The sequence below is a fragment of the Chelonoidis abingdonii genome, chromosome 2, assembly GCF_003597395.2.
Source record: "Chelonoidis abingdonii isolate Lonesome George chromosome 2, CheloAbing_2.0, whole genome shotgun sequence".
Lineage (NCBI taxonomy): Eukaryota > Metazoa > Chordata > Testudines > Testudinidae > Chelonoidis > Chelonoidis abingdonii.
Window position 1 is genome coordinate 37,009,514 of NC_133770.1, and position 17,148 is coordinate 37,026,661.

At 45.3% G+C, this 17,148-nt stretch overlaps 1 protein-coding gene across 1 annotated transcript in view; it reads right to left on the reverse strand.

Moving 5' to 3' along the window:
• GPR158 (G protein-coupled receptor 158) overlaps nt 1-17,148 on the reverse strand; it is a 321,268-nt gene that overhangs the window by 56,457 nt on the left and 247,663 nt on the right. Inside the window, exon 6 of the mRNA XM_032775690.2 lies at nt 2,375-2,484. Within this exon, the coding sequence (XP_032631581.1) occupies nt 2,375-2,484 (110 nt within the window). The remainder of the gene's footprint in view (nt 1-2,374; nt 2,485-17,148) is intronic.

Here is a 17,148-nt window from a genome sequence, read left to right on the forward strand (position 1 = left end):
AGAGGTGGGACTTGAAGTTCGGTCTCAAGTATCAGCATCCCCAGGTGAGTGCTCTGCCAGCTCAGCTGAATTTCTTCTAACATAACACAAAATTCCCTGCACACTTTCTCTGGCAGGCAGTTACATCTGAGATAGCTCAGTCTGTCTACCATCTGTGCCTGAGGAAAGCAACCTTTGGCTTGTGAGCCTTGAAAGGGACTACAATAAGCATGTATAGCATTCTGTCTGTTTTAGGGTTTTCTATAGCATCCATTACCATGTGGTATCAAAACATTTATAACATTAAAACAAAAAAATCCTTTACCACTTTCCTCTCTTTGGACCCTTGAAGGAACATTTAAATATTTTGCTTCCCTTTATCTTCAAAAAAATCTCCCCCTTCTGCTAAAAACTCTGTATGATTTTACAATGTGCTTATGTAATAGGGAGATATCTCTTTAAGAGACCCATTGAAGGTGGTAGAACTGAGTTGTGTCTGGGTCATTGTTGTGAGGTGGATTTAGCACTCCCCATTTAGAAGCTTCTGGAATTGAGTTGGTAGTTTTGGATCCACTCCAATAAGTTCTTTGTTGCTGAGGTCAGACTCCATGAGGGCAAGTTGTCAGGGCAGCTGCTTTACAGGGGGTGATATACCCAGGGTGGTCCTTACGCACACGCAGCTGCGTAGGGCACCCTGAAATTTGGGGCACCAAATTGCCCAAAATTTCAGGGTGCCCTAGGCAAATGCATGCTACATATGCAGCAGCACGAGCCCCGGTGACCAGCCCTATCCCTTGGCTGCGCCCCGCCCCCAATAAGGGGCAGGGCTGTCCCTCAGGGGGGATGTGGCTCTGGACAACTCCCTCTGCCCTGTCTCTTACCCTTCCCCCTGCTCTGCCCCCATTCCACCTCTTCCCCCAGCGACTCTGCACTCACCGGCAGCGGTGGGAAGCGGAACAACCCAGCCTCAGCCCACTCTACTCTGCCAGCTGTGGTGCTCCGCTTCCTGCCGCCAGTGAGTGCCCCCTCCCCCGAGCGACACTGCTGGGGCTGGGGCGAGGGAAGCAGAGCGTGCTGCTCCTGGCCCCCTGCTAATCCCCCAGGCCACTCTGGGCCTGTGGGGCTCCCAAAAGTGGCCCCCCACAGCTCCTGCCTCCCAGACCCTGGGGGGGAGGTCTGGGGGCCTCCCCAGCCCCCCCAGAGGGGGGCTGTATAAGGCACCCAAATGGCTAGGGATGGCCCCGCATGTACCCTACATAAGTTGGGAGAAACTGGGCCCATGAGCAGAGCAGGCTGTTGTCCCCAACTCTGAAGCATTTTGCAGCAGGTTAGTGATATTGTTAACTCTCTAACAGGGAAGCATGGGCAATGTTAATTATAGCAAGGGAAAATTGGGAGGGAAAATAATTTTTTCTATATTAATTGTACGCTTTGAATGTTGTTTTGATTTTGGACAAACTGTTTTAGTTAAATTGTCTCAACTAGTATGATTCACAAACTTTTCTTTAAATATAGTAATGGGGAAAGAGACATTTATATTTTGCTATTCTTAGTTCTGTATTTTTTTTATAACTTATTTGTTTTTTTCAAATCTATACACTTAACTGAGTGATTGGTTAAACAGTTAGCTGACTGGCTAGCAGTGATTTCAGCAGAGGAAGTGTCTGCAGGGCTTCCAACTGAAGATTCCTACAAGCAAGTGGAGGGAAGATGTTTTAGACTCAGCAGACTGTATAGATTTCATGATCAAAGACTCTGAGACTTAGGTGAACTCAACCTAAAGTTTTGGGAACTCTGTTTCTTCTCACTGTTTCTCTGGGGACTGAACTATTCAGACTTTAATTTGTTTTCTTTATTTATGTACAACTGTGAAGATAATGTCTGTGGATTATAAAATAGCCATGTTATGCTGGCTGTAAAAATGAGATTACGTGTTTCTTTATCATAAGATTTTATAAAGCTGGTTAATTAAATTCATTTCTTTAGTTCATTTTGGGAAATGAATGTCGGGAGGTTGACCCTGTGCAATCCTTGCTGAAAATCCCTAGACTGAATTCTGGATCTCCAGCTGCTTTTCTATGGGAGTTGCGTTGGTTTGTTTTTTTTAGACACTGGAGAAGGGCAATGAAGTGAACTTGAGCCCACCCAAAGGTTACACCTGTATAAATTATTCCTCCTTAGTCAAATACTGCAGCCTTGACTCAACCACTCTGGCATATAGACTCCTCAAAAAATAATACTACTGCTACTTCAGGAACATTGAGAAGAGATAGACATTGGTTTTAAAACTCAGAAAAAGCGATTATTTATAATAAATTCCCACAGCTCTTGTTTCTAATTGACCACACAGAGTACATACTACCGCAGTGATGGAAATTACTAAGGCATGAAATACCTGTGGAGCTTGAGTGTCACAGTTCCGTAAACAGTAGTAAAGCCCAGAAGACGAACCCATCTTAGGAGAACACAGCGAAATATGCTTGGCTCAAAATACAAAATGATAACCTATGGAACAGAGAGACAAAGAAAGAGAGCTTCAGTGCCAGCTTTCATGGGGAAATAAAGAGTTGGATTTGTCCAGTATAGGTAGTGGACATTTTCAAGCTTGTACTACCGTGTAACCCATTCCTCCTGGGTGGTGTTCTGTCCCATCTAGTGGCACCGAGACCGCTTAGAGAGAGAAAGAGAGATTAAGGGGTCTGCTCTACAGCCTTAGCTAACAGGCTAATGGCTTTTAGCTCATGCAGTAGAGGTTCCTGCACTAAGCTCCAGAGGCCAGGTTCGATCCCGCCCACCGACAACCAGGGTCTGTTGGTGTTACAACAGCACATTGAGATTTTACAGTAAAGTAACTGGATAATCTGACCAACTCACTGGCACAGTTCTGGGTGCTGAGTGCCCTCCGGAGGGAGCTGGCAAAGGCCCAGTGATAAGCTATGAAATGATAGGACTTCTAAAGACTTAACAAAATGAAAGCATGTATGCAGAGGAGACAAGAGCACAAAGGAGATTTTTAGTGGACTGTTATAATATTCTTTGGTGGGGCTCTTCCCACAGTTTGATTACACTTATTATAGCAACTATATCACACTTCACAAGAATTCCTTCTAATAAACGTGGAAAAAGCTGAGCATCTCATTTTCCCTCTCAAATCCTCCCTGTATTACTCTTGATAACATCATCATCCTTAGCATCAGGACACTGGCGTCATATATGACTTCTCTCTTCTTCTCCCTTCCCTCCCCAGCAACTCTGGACGCTCAAAACCAGGCTGCCTCTTCCTCTGCAACATCCCCTCCTCACACTGATTGGTAATTATCTTTGTTCACCTTCCGGCCTCGTCTTGTCCATACAGAATGCTGCTACTACAATCATCTTCTCTCATCACTTGAATGATGCACTCTTCTCTCTCAGTCACTGTGCTGACTTACTCTCAGCTTCTTCATCAGGTTCAAGCTTTTCTTCCTATCCTTCAAGGCCATGAAATCAAGCCCTATTTATATAGCTCTGCTCATTTCCTGTAACAACCCCTATGGCTGCCAAAGCCTCCTTCATACACACCTGTTTTGTATCCTTCTACCAGTCTTAATCTTGTGCCCTCTCCATCCTAAAACCTATGCTTGGAGCATTCTCCTTTTTGCAAAATAACCTCCTCCTCTTCATTCTGACCCTTTTTTACAACTACCTAGCTCCAAGAAAACCTTTCATCATCAACCAAAAGAGACAGACAGGTAAAAAAACATCTGCACCATTACGAGATTGAATTTGATTGGTATTATCTGTATCTGACCTAGACTATTCTAGAAGCACTTAGAGCAGTAGCAGGCAAACTGCAGCCCACGGGCCACACACAGCCCATGAGGGTAATCCGCTGGCGGGCCATGAGACAGTTTGTTTACATTCATTGTCCACAGGCATGGCCGCCAGCAGCTCCCAGTGGCCACAGTTCGCCATTCCCGGCCAATGGGAGCTGCGGGAAGCAGCGTGGACCACAATGATGTGCTGGCCACCACGTCCTGCAGCTCCCATTGGCTGGGAACGGCAAACCATGGCCACTGGGAACTGCAGATGGCCATGCCTGTGGATGGTCAGTGTAAACAAACTGTCTCGCGGCTTGCCAGCGGACTACCCTGATAGGCTGCAGGTTGCCCACCACTGACTTAGAGTTTTTGGAGAGGAATGTTTTATAAGCTGGAAGGAAATAAAATTGGAAACTGATTGAGACAGAGATTGTGCCTTCCTCTATGTTTGCACAGCACAAATCCAATGACAGTGTTCAGTAACTATGAACAAAGAAAGAGTTATATAATGTAGTTGGTGTTCAGAATCAGTAAAATCTGATATTGCCCTTAGTCTAGGGAAAAAATGCACTGAAATGTTCAGGACCATCTGCCAGTCAGCCCAGTACACAGTTAGCACTTTCCAGCAGCAGTGGTATTATTGTGTCTATGACCTGCCACATTATATTATCTTCCTAAGTAAATGCTTTATTCTGAGTGAGAATTCTAGCCCAGGACATTGGCAGAAAGCCCAGAACGAAGTCCTCTGGGTGGCAAAGATAGATTGAGGAATGGTGGAAGAAAAAAATGACAGAGATGCAGATATAGAGTGAGAGCTGGAAAAACCTCAATTTCTCTTGCTGAAGAACCAAGATGTAATTATTTTTTTTAAATCATGTTTTGCCAAATCAAAAACACTATGCAAAAGGTCATCTGTTTTTGTTAGTCCACCCTCAATGAGCTGGATGTGCTTCAGAGAAGCAGGTGATTCATAGGCATTTGACAAATGCTGCAAAGAGATAAAAGAAATGCATGCACTTGTGTCTTCCATTACATTTATATCTGCGGCAATGCATCTTAGCAGAGATGCTGCAAGAGCTACTGAGCCGCCACCACCAATGCTTCTTATGGCAGACAGGGAGATGGGGAGTGAGATGCAAATGGATGAAAGCCAGAGAGCGAGGAGAAGTGAATCTCAATCTTTCCATAAATATTCAACCCAAGATTCACTATCTCTAGTATACACATTCTTGAGCTAAATTATATCACGGTGCGAAACCAATCACTGATGAGAAAGTTTACCCCCTCTGTTTCCCAGAAAGCAAGAATGGGAGGAGGACAGCATGGTCATGGTGGATGCATGTTATCCACCTTCCATCATGGAATGAACTTAGAATTAGAGCTGCTTGAGAATTTTTTGATGAAACATTTTTCTTCTGTAAATGCCAATGCATCAACATTGAAACTGTTCATGGGAAAAGGTTAGTTTTGACAGTTGAACTGTTTCAAAACATTGTGAAAAGAGTTTCAACCTGCTTAGACATTCTAAATAAAAAAAGTTCTGTTTTTCAGGGCAAAATGCCTTTTCATTAGGACTTACCTACACGGCCCGATAGTTTGGACTATGGAGATGTGAATTGCAATGGTACCTTTTTGTTCATCATGGCAGCATCCACATGGGAGAGTTACAGCGCAACACATGGCAATTCACACCCGCTATAGTTCAAACTACAGGGCCACGTAGACAAGACCTTCGGGAATATCTACACTGCATGCTTTTTTGATAGCATGTAGATTACATATCTGCATAGTCCTCCCATCCCCCAAGCACGGGTATAAATAACAGTGTGTGGTGAGGCACAGCTTAGTCAAGTAGACTAAAGATATATCGGAAGAGTGCAGGTATGTATATGAGTATGTACCCTAAATGCTTTCTAGTCATCCAAGCTGTGCCCATTCATCTACACTGGTGTTTTTAGCAGTGTAATGTCCCATTGCCTCCCCACTGTTGCAAAAGGCTCCTCCAGCTGGGAAAGGCACCTTCAGTTCCCTGTTGTTGGAGTCTTTCCCCGCAGCAGGGGAGGCAGAGCTTTTCCTTGCCAAAGTGAAGGCTCTAGCAGTGGGGAGTTACTGAAGCTTTTCCCCTCTGCCGCCTCTCTGCTAAAGCCTTTCACTGGCAGTATGTCCTCACCACAGTGTGGACGCTGCCTGCCTTTCCCTACAGCATGCAGCTACATGTACACTGCCTGCCAGTGCCAGTGGAGTGCCGGGTAAACGAAGCCTTAGAGTAAAACAATGTACAAATAATTTTAGAAGATCAAAAATGAAAAGAATTTTCAACTGACCCTCAAGTTCTTTTTATATTCGCAGTTTGTGTAAATTTTTGATGATTTTAATTTTTTGTCTTGATTTAGGACGGGAATTTTTTTTTGAAATCTTGAAAATTCTCACAGGATGGGAAAACCATTTCTTGACCTGTTGTCCCTAGAATATTAGCTGGAAGAACAAAACAAATGGAAATGCTTCTTACATGCCTATTTCCCCCATAATGCTAATGGAGGGAGAGCATTTTAAGGGTGGTTTCTCATAAAGTTATGGATAGGACAGTAATTTCCTATTGCTATAGTTTTCAGATCTCAATGTCATACATTAGTACTGTTGCAGATTTACATAGCAAAGTCAGTAACACTATCTCTGGTGTTGAAGTTTGTAGGAGGGAAAAACTGCCGTGATTTATCTGTGGTTCCTCCATACCAGAAAAGCAATATTGAAAGGGATTTTATATAGTAACTCTGAACATTTCAAGGTTGACTAGAGAAAAAAGTTTTTTTTCAGAGCACTCGTCTAAAGCTCAACCACAGAATTTCCTGAATAAAGCCAATAGCTCTCTCTGGCATGAATTCGGACACAGCAACTTTCTCTTTCAAATACTTGCCGAAGTGTTAACTGCTCGCATTTAGATAATCTTGTTTTTCTTTATTGTGTGCTTACTCCTGATGGACGTATACAGTGTAATCTGGTTTGGGGGGCAGGGGGCATGTGCTGAGCCTAATGGCCTGCTAGGCAAAGCTGAGAGCTTCTTAATGTGGTTTTGATCCCTAAGCCCTTTAGCATCCATTAACTCCTAACCAGGGGATGGGGCTACCCAGGCAGAACAGAGGTTTAAAAAGCAACTCCTAAGTAACCAAAGGAGCTAGTGAACAGGAGCAGCTAAGGGGAGTTTTGTGTGGAAGTTCAGAGAGGGACCATGAGAGCTAAATATACCTGCTTAACATTCTCCAAACTTAGGCCAATAAACATTCCCCAAAACAAAACAAAAAACAACAAAAAAGCTTCAGGAGTAAAAAGAATGCAGGCAGAAGTCCAGCAGCAGATTGGGATCTATCCAGATTATTGCACTGAATATATCATGTGTGATTGCTGGCCTTGTGGATAGGTGGCATATGTATGCATTTGGTGCAAGGTGCTCATGGCCCTCAGAGACCAGAGTGGCTGAACTGGAGGGGCTAAGGGGGACAGAGGGGTACAGAGATGAAACTTTTTGGAACACATCTTCGTTGCCTGAGGGGGAGCAGGCACACCAAAGAGGCCAGGGAGTCAACGAGCAGGTTTTTTCTAGTTTCGTGGCAACAAAATAGTTAGGCTAAGAGTAGGGCAGCCTGTGCATAGGGTTTCAGTGCCTGACATGAACCTCAGAGAAACCAGTCTTCCCAAAGTGGCATACCATGGAGAAGACAGACCCAGATCAAGCCCAGACATCCAGCTCCATGATGGAAATGAAGGGAGGGGATGGGGGACCGGGAACTTCCCAGGAGGGAAGACTCAGCCCTCTTGAAGCAGGAGAGAAGCTGCGGCTCCGCGCCTGCCGAGGACAGAGAGCACCTGCGCCCGCAACCCCGGAGTTCTCTGTCCCCTGCAGGCGGGGAGCCACGGCTCCTCTTGAAGCGGGAGAGAAGCCGCGGCCCCGCGCCTGATGGGGACAGAGAACACTGGTCCCGGCAGCCCCGGAGAAAAGCTGGGGCCCCACGCCTGCTAGGGACAGAGAGCACCGGTGCCAGCAGCCTCGGAATTCTCTGTTCCCAGCAGGTGCGGGGCTGCAGCTTCTCTCTCCTGCCATGGTGTTGAGGACCACTGGTACAGTACCAAACTGTATTATACCTTAAAGGGGAGCCAACCTGTGATCGTGTTATATGCGATTTCGCGTTATGGCAGGGCACGTTATTGCGAGGATTGACTGTACTAAGATGGGGGAACTTGAGTTCCTGGATTAAATGAGGACATTGATATAAAAGGCATCACAAAAACTTGGTGAAACAATAATAATCAGTGGGACACAGTAATATCAAGGTACAAAATATATAGGAATGAGAATAAATCATGTTGGTAGGGGAGTGGCACTATATGTGAAAGAAAGCATAGAGTCAAATATCATAAAATTTTAAATGAATCACACTATACCATAGAATCTCTATGGATAGAAATTCCATGCTTGAATAATATGAATATAGCAATAGGAATATACTACTGACCACCTGACTAGGATGGTCGTGGTGATTGTAAAATGCTCAGGGAGACTAGAGAGGCTATAAAAAAAGAAAACTCAATAATAATTGGGGATTTCAATTATCCCAATATTGACTGGGTACATGACAGGATGCAAAGAGAGTTTCTAGACACCATAAATGACTGGTTCTTGGAGCAGCTAGTACTGAAACCTGTAAGATAACTAAATCAAGAATTGTTTCTCCCAAGTGGATCACAGGGCCTGGTCCAAGCAGTGAATATAGTTGAACTGCTCAGTGATAGCAACAATAACGTAGTTAAATTTAACATCCTTGTGAGGGGGAAAAGAAGCCCATCGCAGTAGCATTTAACTTCAGAAAGGGGAACTACATAAAAATGAGGAATCCAGTTAAATGGAAATTAAAAGGTGACATGCCTGCAAGCTCCATGGAAACTTTTTAAAAACATGATAATTAAAGCTCAAATTAAATGTATCTCCCAAATTAAAAAACATAGTAAAAGGATCAGAAAAGTGCTACCATGGCTAAACAACACAATAAAAGAAGTGATTAGAGGCAAAAAGGGATCCTTTAAAAGGGCAGATGAAATTCAGTGCTGAAAAATGCAAAGTAATGCACATTGGAAAACATAATCCCAACTATACATAAAAATTGACGGAATCTAAATTAGCTGTTACCACTCAAGAAATAGATCTTGGAGTCATTGTGTATGATTCTCTGAAAACATCCACTCAGTATGCAGCTGATATTAAGAAAGCTAACAATGTTAGGAATCATTAGGAATAAGGATAAGAAGACCATTAGGACAATAAAATAGTAAATAATTATGTCAATATATAAATCCAGAGTCCACCCACACCTTGAATACTGCATGTAGAGCTGGTCACCCCATATTAAAAAAAAAGATACATTAGAAATGGAAAAGGTTCAGAAAATGGCAACAAAAATCATGAAGGGTATGGAACTGGTTCCATAGGAGGAAAGGTTTAAAAAGACAGGGACTTTTCATCTTGGAAAAGAGACAGCTAAGTAGGGATATGACAGAGGTGTGGAGAACGTGAATAAGGAAGTGTTATTTACACCTTCACATAACATAGGAACCTGGGGTCATCCAATGAAATTAATAGGCAGCAGGTTTAAAACAAACAAAAAGAAATACTTCATGCAGTGCATACATCCCATGGAACTCATTGCTAGAGGATGTCGTCAAGGTCAAAAGTATAACGGGGTTCAAAAAAGAGTTAGATAAATTCATGAAGGACAGCTCCATCAATGGCTATTAGCCATGATGGTCAGAGACACCACTGAATGTTCTGAGTGTACCTAGCCTCTGACTTCCAGAAACTGGGAGTGGATGACAGGATGGCTCAGTCAATGACTGCCTCTTCTGTTCATTCCCTCTGAAGCAGCTGACATTAGCCACTGTCGGACGACAGGATACTGGACTAGATGGACCTTTGGTCTGACCCAGTATGGCTCTTCTTACGTTTGAACCGAACCATTTCTATGAGTAGCTGAGGCATTACACTTTCACTTGCCTATCAGAAGGCACTGTGTGAGAACAACGCTTTCAAAGGAGGTGTGGAGGGCATGGGAGTTGAAGTGTGATGGCAAATGGTGAGGACCCTCAGAGGTAATGGCACAGATGTTGAGCAGGTATAAACTGTCACATTTCCATTTATAAATCTATGGCAACTTACCCCAGCTCAGGTTCTTCCCCAATGTTTGATAATATGGGGCAGATTTTCAAAGACACAAAGGGGATTGAGGCACTCAATGGGTACTTTGTAAATCTCTCTCTGCATTTTAGATTATGTAAAACCCTGTCAAGCTGAAACCATTCTTTCCTATTCTGTTCTTTATAGCTTGTATATAACATGTCATGGATCAAGTTTTTGGACAGCAAAAGCCACTACAGAGATGTTTGTCTTTTTGTGCTTTAAGGAAGATTACTATAAGGATACATCATTCCCATTTCCAACAGGACTCCTTGGGTTGTTTTACTGCAAACTCTGCATAAATATTTGTCAACATCAAGTCCATCATGCCAGTGAGAGGTTTAATACAGTGCATGGCTCTTTTGCTTTTGTTATTAATAAAGTTTATATAACTGCAAGTGGCATATTTTGAGTAAAGATGCTTGTAGTGTAGCCAGAGTCAAAGTGGCTCAAGAGAGAGTTCCCAGGTTTAAGCTCAGGTTTAAACACACAAACTCTTTCTGGGGTTTCTAGTTGGGGGGTGTACCCAGCAACTGTCTCCTGAGTGCCTCTTCGTGGTTAGAAGTGGCTCTGCTGTACCTGCTAATAACTTGTCCAGGTTCCGTACACAAACTCAGCACAGGCTTTGCTTGTCTATTCACCACCCCTTCTCAAGGGCTCAAGATTCTTCACATAAATAAAACTCCAAAATAAAACTCAAAACACAGTCTCAAAAAAAAGTCTCAAAACACAGTCCATCAGTTTTATCCTCTTGTTGGGTCACTTACAGACTTTTCCCCCCTGTAGTGTCTGTAGAGGAACCCCACATCCCAGGTCTTTCTGCTGGAGCCTGCTCACTTCCAGCAGCCTCCAGTTCACTCTACTTCCATGCCTTATTACCTGGGGCCTTTTCCACTTTGGCAATGACTCCCAAGCCCTACGGGTAGCATCTCAGCCTTCCCACTCTGGCATCAACATAGGGGCTGACTCCGTGGATGCTCTGGGGCTGGAGCACCCACAGGGAAAAAATGGTGGGCGCTGAGCACCCACCAGCAGCTTCACTCCCCTGCCCCCACCCAGCACCTCCTGCCTGCCAGGAGGCCCCATGGATCAGTGCCTCCCCCTGCTGCAATCAGCTGTTTTGCGGTGTGCAGGAGGCTTTGGGGGTAAGGGGAAGGAGCGAGGATGCAGCGCGCTCAGGCGAGGGGGCAGAGCTGGGTGGGAAGAGGTGGGGAGGGGGTGGAGCAGGGGCAGGAAGGGGCAGGGCCTATGGGGAACAGGTGGAGTGGGGGCAGGGTCCGGGACAGAACTGAGGTCAAGCACCTCCCGGTACTTTGGAAAGTCAGTGCCCGAGGGCATCAAGGTCTTCCCTGCAGGAGACTTTCTTGCTACCTGCAGTTTCCAGAGGGCTCCCCACCCCCACCCTTACTGCAGCCACCTACTGCCCTTTATAGGGAATTTCCTTACTCGGGTGGGGCTTATCCTGTAATCAGGCTGGCTTAGCTCAGGCTCTCAAGACCAGGGACAAGCCACTCTGTTACAAGGCACTCTAGTTTAACTAAAACAACACAAACTTGGCAAAAGTCTCTGGCTGCTGCATTCCATCCATCTTTCTGGCTAATGAATACCAAACAAACTAGGGGAAGCTCTTAGATGTCCCCAGATCCCCAGATATGTAGCCTTCTGGTCAGAAAAACCCCTGTCCCTCCCCCACAATGGGGATAACTCACTCTCTCTTTAAGGTGTTGAATATACCAAGTCTCAGCTACATTTCGATTAGCTGGGAGCGCATTCATAAAATGACACTGAACCACTGAAGGGAGTTAATCCCCCCCCGCAAACCAGGCTGCTGTCTAGGTCTGCAGGGCATCCATCTACTCTGGGCACGGGGTCAGCAGGACTAAGGGGTCCTCTCAGGGACACTGAAAGACCCCTAGGCCCATCACAAATCTGATAATGCTTAGTGTTACTTAAATGTTCTCACCATGCTCTATTCCATGAGGGCTACATAAATCTTATGACAAATGTCCAGATACCACGGTGATGAATGCCATAGGAACTCCTTAGAGAGACAAGGTGGGTGAGGTAATATCTTTTATTGGAACCAACTTCTGTTGGTGAGAGAGACAAGCTTTCAAGCCACACAGAGTTCTTCTGATATGAGAAAGGTACTCTGAGCATTACAGCTAAATGAAGCTGGAACAGATTGTTCAGCATGAACAGTTTGCACATATTCTTGTCTCTCTACTATCCTGTGACTGACAGGGCTACAACTACGTTGCATATAGGAACTCCTTATCAGAGATTAGATTTGGTGATGCCATCAGCTTCCCTCAAATCCTACAATACACTTAAATACTAGATATTGTCTCCTATTCTGTTGAACCACCTTCATTTGGAAAAGATACTTGAAAAGCTTGAGAAGTGTATTCATAGAGTCCAGGTTATATATCTCATAACCATAGGCAGCTGGTGAAAATTTTTTTGTGGGGGCTAACACCACCCCACAGTGGCAGCTTTGGTCCCATGGGGCTGCGCCTGGCTTTACACTCTGGCCTACTGGCTCTTGCTGCATGCAGATTTGAAGGAGTCCACCAGTGTCACTTGACACATGAGTCTGCCCACAGGTGGGGTCCTCTCCCCACAAAGCTGTGCCCCACACCCTTCCTGGCCCTAGCACCGCCAGACAAAGGGCCTCAGGATTCCCCCCCATCATCTCAGGATCCCCTTTACCCAGGACTTTCTTCCCCTCACCTCCTTCTTCCTCACTTATCCATGGGCGGCAGGTACCATGGGCTAAGGGAGCCTGTGCCTCTCCAAACAGCCAGGTGTGGCTCATGCTCCACCCTCAGACTCCCTGTTTCCACTTTGTGGCCATGCTGCTCACCCTCCATCCCGGTGCTGGAGAGGTTGCCTGCCCTCCCAGTGCTCTGGGGTTGCGGACACTAGCCTGAGGTGGGGGCTGGTGGTGGGGCTTCTGGGCTCCAGGAGGACCTTGGGTGGAAGGGGCAAAGCTGGGGGCTAGCCTCCTCCAGCTGGCAGTTCACGTGCTGCCCATGCACTGATCCCCCTATCATTCCCCTTTCACCCTCACCCTCCCTCTCCTCTTCATCCTTCCCTTCTTCTGCTTCATCTCTTCCCTCTTCCCCTCAGCCCTGCCTCATTTCTCTTTTCTTCCCCCCACATCAATCTATCTTTCCTACAATTCCCACCCCCCCATACACGCGTCCCAGTGGGCTCCCTCGGGCACTGCACCAACTTTGCCTAACAAAGGAGGAGGGAGAGCAAGCGGGAGTGTTGTCTTTTATGTGTCCGTAATGCATCCCTGCCAAGGTCAGATGCGGTCTCTCTGGCGCATGTATATCGTGGTGTGTGTGCCTCCAGCCTAACATGTATATAGTGATGACCAAGCACAGGGAAAGGAGAGTACTTACTTCCAGGCATATGCATGATTGTAATCGAAGAGAGGTGGGAGTGGGATGGGGGAGAGGGTAGGCTGGTTTTGACACATTCAGAGTCTAAGGTAGGTTGAGAGAGTCCGTTGATTCCTCCCAGGGCAGAGCACATGTGTGGTGACTTGGCTAGGCTATGCTAACTGTGAGGAGAGGCAGAGGCAAACCAAGACAAAAGGGTAAGTTCAAAGTTTTAGAAGTTTTATAAAAGAAAACCGCAAAATTGTACCAGGAGCATAAATAATATAGAACATTATAAAAGACTTACTACTTATAATAATAAACTATAAGTTCTCAACTTATTAACTTTTGTGAGCTTATACAGGCTGGGCAGTTATACCAAATACATTGTTATTAACAGAACAAAAGAGATTATTCTACAATATACTGTGTCACTTCAAGGAAGAATCAACATTTCCTCTCCTTGGCTGTAAGTCCATCTATACTCTTGCTGTGCTGTTCTTTGCTTCTCTACAGCTTGAAGTGCTCCTTAGATTTGATGTTCCTGTGGCAGTATCTCATTTCACGAGTTTATCTACAAATGGGGTTTCTTCACCTAATGGGCTCTCACTTGTCCGTTAGGCACCTTTGAATTGTATTCCCTCAATAATGTTCAGTCATTCTCTCTCTGTTCATACACATTAGCTCCATTGTGAGTGGGCTTCTCATTTATCTCTTCCAGGATCTGTTTGCACCTATCACAGCTCTTTGATCAACTCCCTTTTTCACCAGTTATATTTCCTTTCAGTTTTTTCCCTTGATACTCACTCTCTGGTAAGTCTGTAGATTTGATTTCTCTCTTTGTCTCTCCACTAACAGTGTCTGCTCACATACCCAGGTCTATTTTTTCTGCTTCTCCTAACCTGAAATCTTTCCTATTTTCTTTCTATTTTCTCCTTCTCACTTCCCAACCCCCTACTTTTATTCTCCTGGTCTTCTTTTATGTAATCACCTCCCCTTCTACCCAGGCTCCAGTTCATCTGCTAGCTCAGCATCTCCATTATTCTCCTTCTCTAAAAGTTTTTTCCAAATTCCCCCTTCAGGTGGATTATAAGCCCCTCTCCCTAGCTCGAGCTGCCCTCTCACTGGCCAGCTCTCTCCCCAGGATAGCATTCTGGGCGGCTGCATTGCAGCTACAGCAGGTGCTAGTGCCAGGGTGAGGGTTACTACACATGTGCACTAGGCAGCCCCAGGCCCGGGTGGCAGTGGTACAGAATGTGGCGAAGCAGTGAATGTTTTTTCCCTTCCTTCTCCTTCTCCCACTCTGCCCCCTCCATGGGGCAGTGGTGCAGTCCAGGCCATGGCTTAGCCCAAGAAGGCAGAGAGATCTGGGGAGGGCTGAGTCTAGGGCCGGCGCTTCCATTTAGGCGGCCTAGGCAATCGCCTAGGGCACCAGGATTATTGGTGGGCGGCATTTTGCCGGAGGGGACGGCAGGCGGCTCCGGTGGAGCTGCCGCAGTCGTGCCTGTGGAGGGTCTGCCGGTCCACGGCTCCGATGGAGCTGCCACAGTCGTGCCTGCAGACAGTCAGCTGCTCCCGCTGCTCCGGTGGACCTCCCGCAGGCACGACTGTGGCAGCTCCACCAGAGCCTCGGGACCAGGGCGCGGGGCGGCGAAATTGCCGTGTGCCTAGGGCGCTAAAACCCCTAGCGCCAGTCCTGGCTGAGTCCCCTCTCACCCTAACCACCTGCCACCTATCTTTTTCGCCAGCTATTGCAGCTGTGCCTGAGCCTTCACAGAGTTTAAGGCCTGAAGGAACCATACCTCCTGTATATCGCAGGCCAAGAAACACTGAACTACCCCCAAGCATAGCCCAACATCCAGAACTAGGCCAAAGTATTACAGTCCTCCAAAGACTAAACTATTGTGTGCTACAGGCAGAAAGCAGGAGGCATAAATGTTTTATGTTTGTCATCTGAACAACTGCATTTAGATATTTGTTCTTACCTCAAGCAGAGTGTTCTTGCGAGTAGTTGCACTGTGACTTCTGGAGTCCGAAATTAAAAGTCCCTATGGGTATGTCTACACAGTGATAAAGAACCCGTGGCTGGCCTGGGTCAGCTGACTTGGGCTCACGGTGCTTGGACTCTGGGCTGAAAAGTTACTGTGCAAACATTGAGGCCCGGGTGGTAGCCTGAAATCTGGAAACCTGTGAGCGGGAGGATCCCAGAGCTTGGTCTCCAGCCCAAGCCTGAACATCTACTCAGCAATTCTTCAGTCCATAGCCTGAACTCTACAAGCTTGAGACAGCAGACCCAGCCAGCCATGGGGTTTTTATCCCTGTGTAGATGTATCCTACAGGGCTAAGAGCTAACAAACTGAGTATACTCAATGCAGGAAAACAACAGAGATAGAACAGACAGAAACTTAAATTGCTGACATAATATTCAGCCAGCTGTTAGTATTCTGATGACATGCTGAACAATAGATCCATGCAGTATTTGAGAACAATGGGTAAGGCAGAAATTAAGTGTTCAAAGCTTCGAGTAAAAGGTAAACACATGATGGCAGGGACAGGAGAATACCAGGTACAGTGTGTACTGAGAGAGAACAATGACACTATTAATAAAACAAAACAGGAATAGTATTTTCAAAAAGAGCTGAAAATAAAGGGGTTGGGTGGCTTTTGTGTAATTATTTCTTAGAAGAACAAAATCACCCTCTAATGTCAGTAAAATGTTAGCCTATAGGATATACCTACTGTACTGAGAAATGCACTACCTTTCACTTGTTGTTTCAGACAGATTTTACTACAGGCAAGTGTCACAGGACAATGAGTTTTGGGAAGGGCACCACTTCTGCACCCAGACTTCAGAGAGACAGATAAATTGGCATGTTTACTTCAAGCTATATAAATTGCCAAAGTAAACTGTTGCCTACTCTCACAATTTCATTGCATGTCTTGAGATACTTTGTGTTCTATTTAAATCCTCAGCCCCTGGAGTCACGTGGATGTGAAAATCTCAGCTCATTTACGAAAAAAAATTGTAAGTTTCTAGCCTTCAAGGCTAAGAGCAAGAGACAGATGAAGGGAAGTGTAAGTCTTAGAGGGCAAGGAGAGTTAATAGCTGATGACATCAACAAGGAGGAGGTGTTTAATGCCTATATTGCTTCAGCCTACATTAAAAAAAGTTAATTGTGACCCGGTGCTTTACAAAATTAATATCAACAACAAAGGGGAAGGAACACAAGCCAAAATAGAGAAAGATGTATTCAAGTTGGCAGGGGTTGATGAAAGTCACCCTAGGGTATTTGAGGAACTAGCCGAAACAATCTCGGAACCATTAGCAAATATATTTGAGAACTGCTGGGGGACGGATGAGGTCCCAGAGGACTGGAGAAGGGCAACATAGTACCTATCTTTAAAAAGGGGAACAAGGAGGACCCAGGGAATTATAGATCGCTTGAGCCTAACTTTGATACTTGGAAACATATTGGAACAAATTATTAATCAATTTGTAAGCACCTAGAGAAAAATAGGGTTATAAGGAATAGCTAGCATGGATTTGTCAATCACAAAACAACAAAATTTCCCTCTTTAATATGGTTACTGGCCCAGTGTGGGAAGATGCAGATGTGGCAAATCTTGATTAGAGAAAGCTTCTGACACTGTCCCATATGACATTCTCATATGGAAACTAGGGAAATATGATTGAGATTAAGTTATTATAAGGTGTGTGCAAAACTAGTTGAAAGACTCAACTCAAAGGGTAGTTATC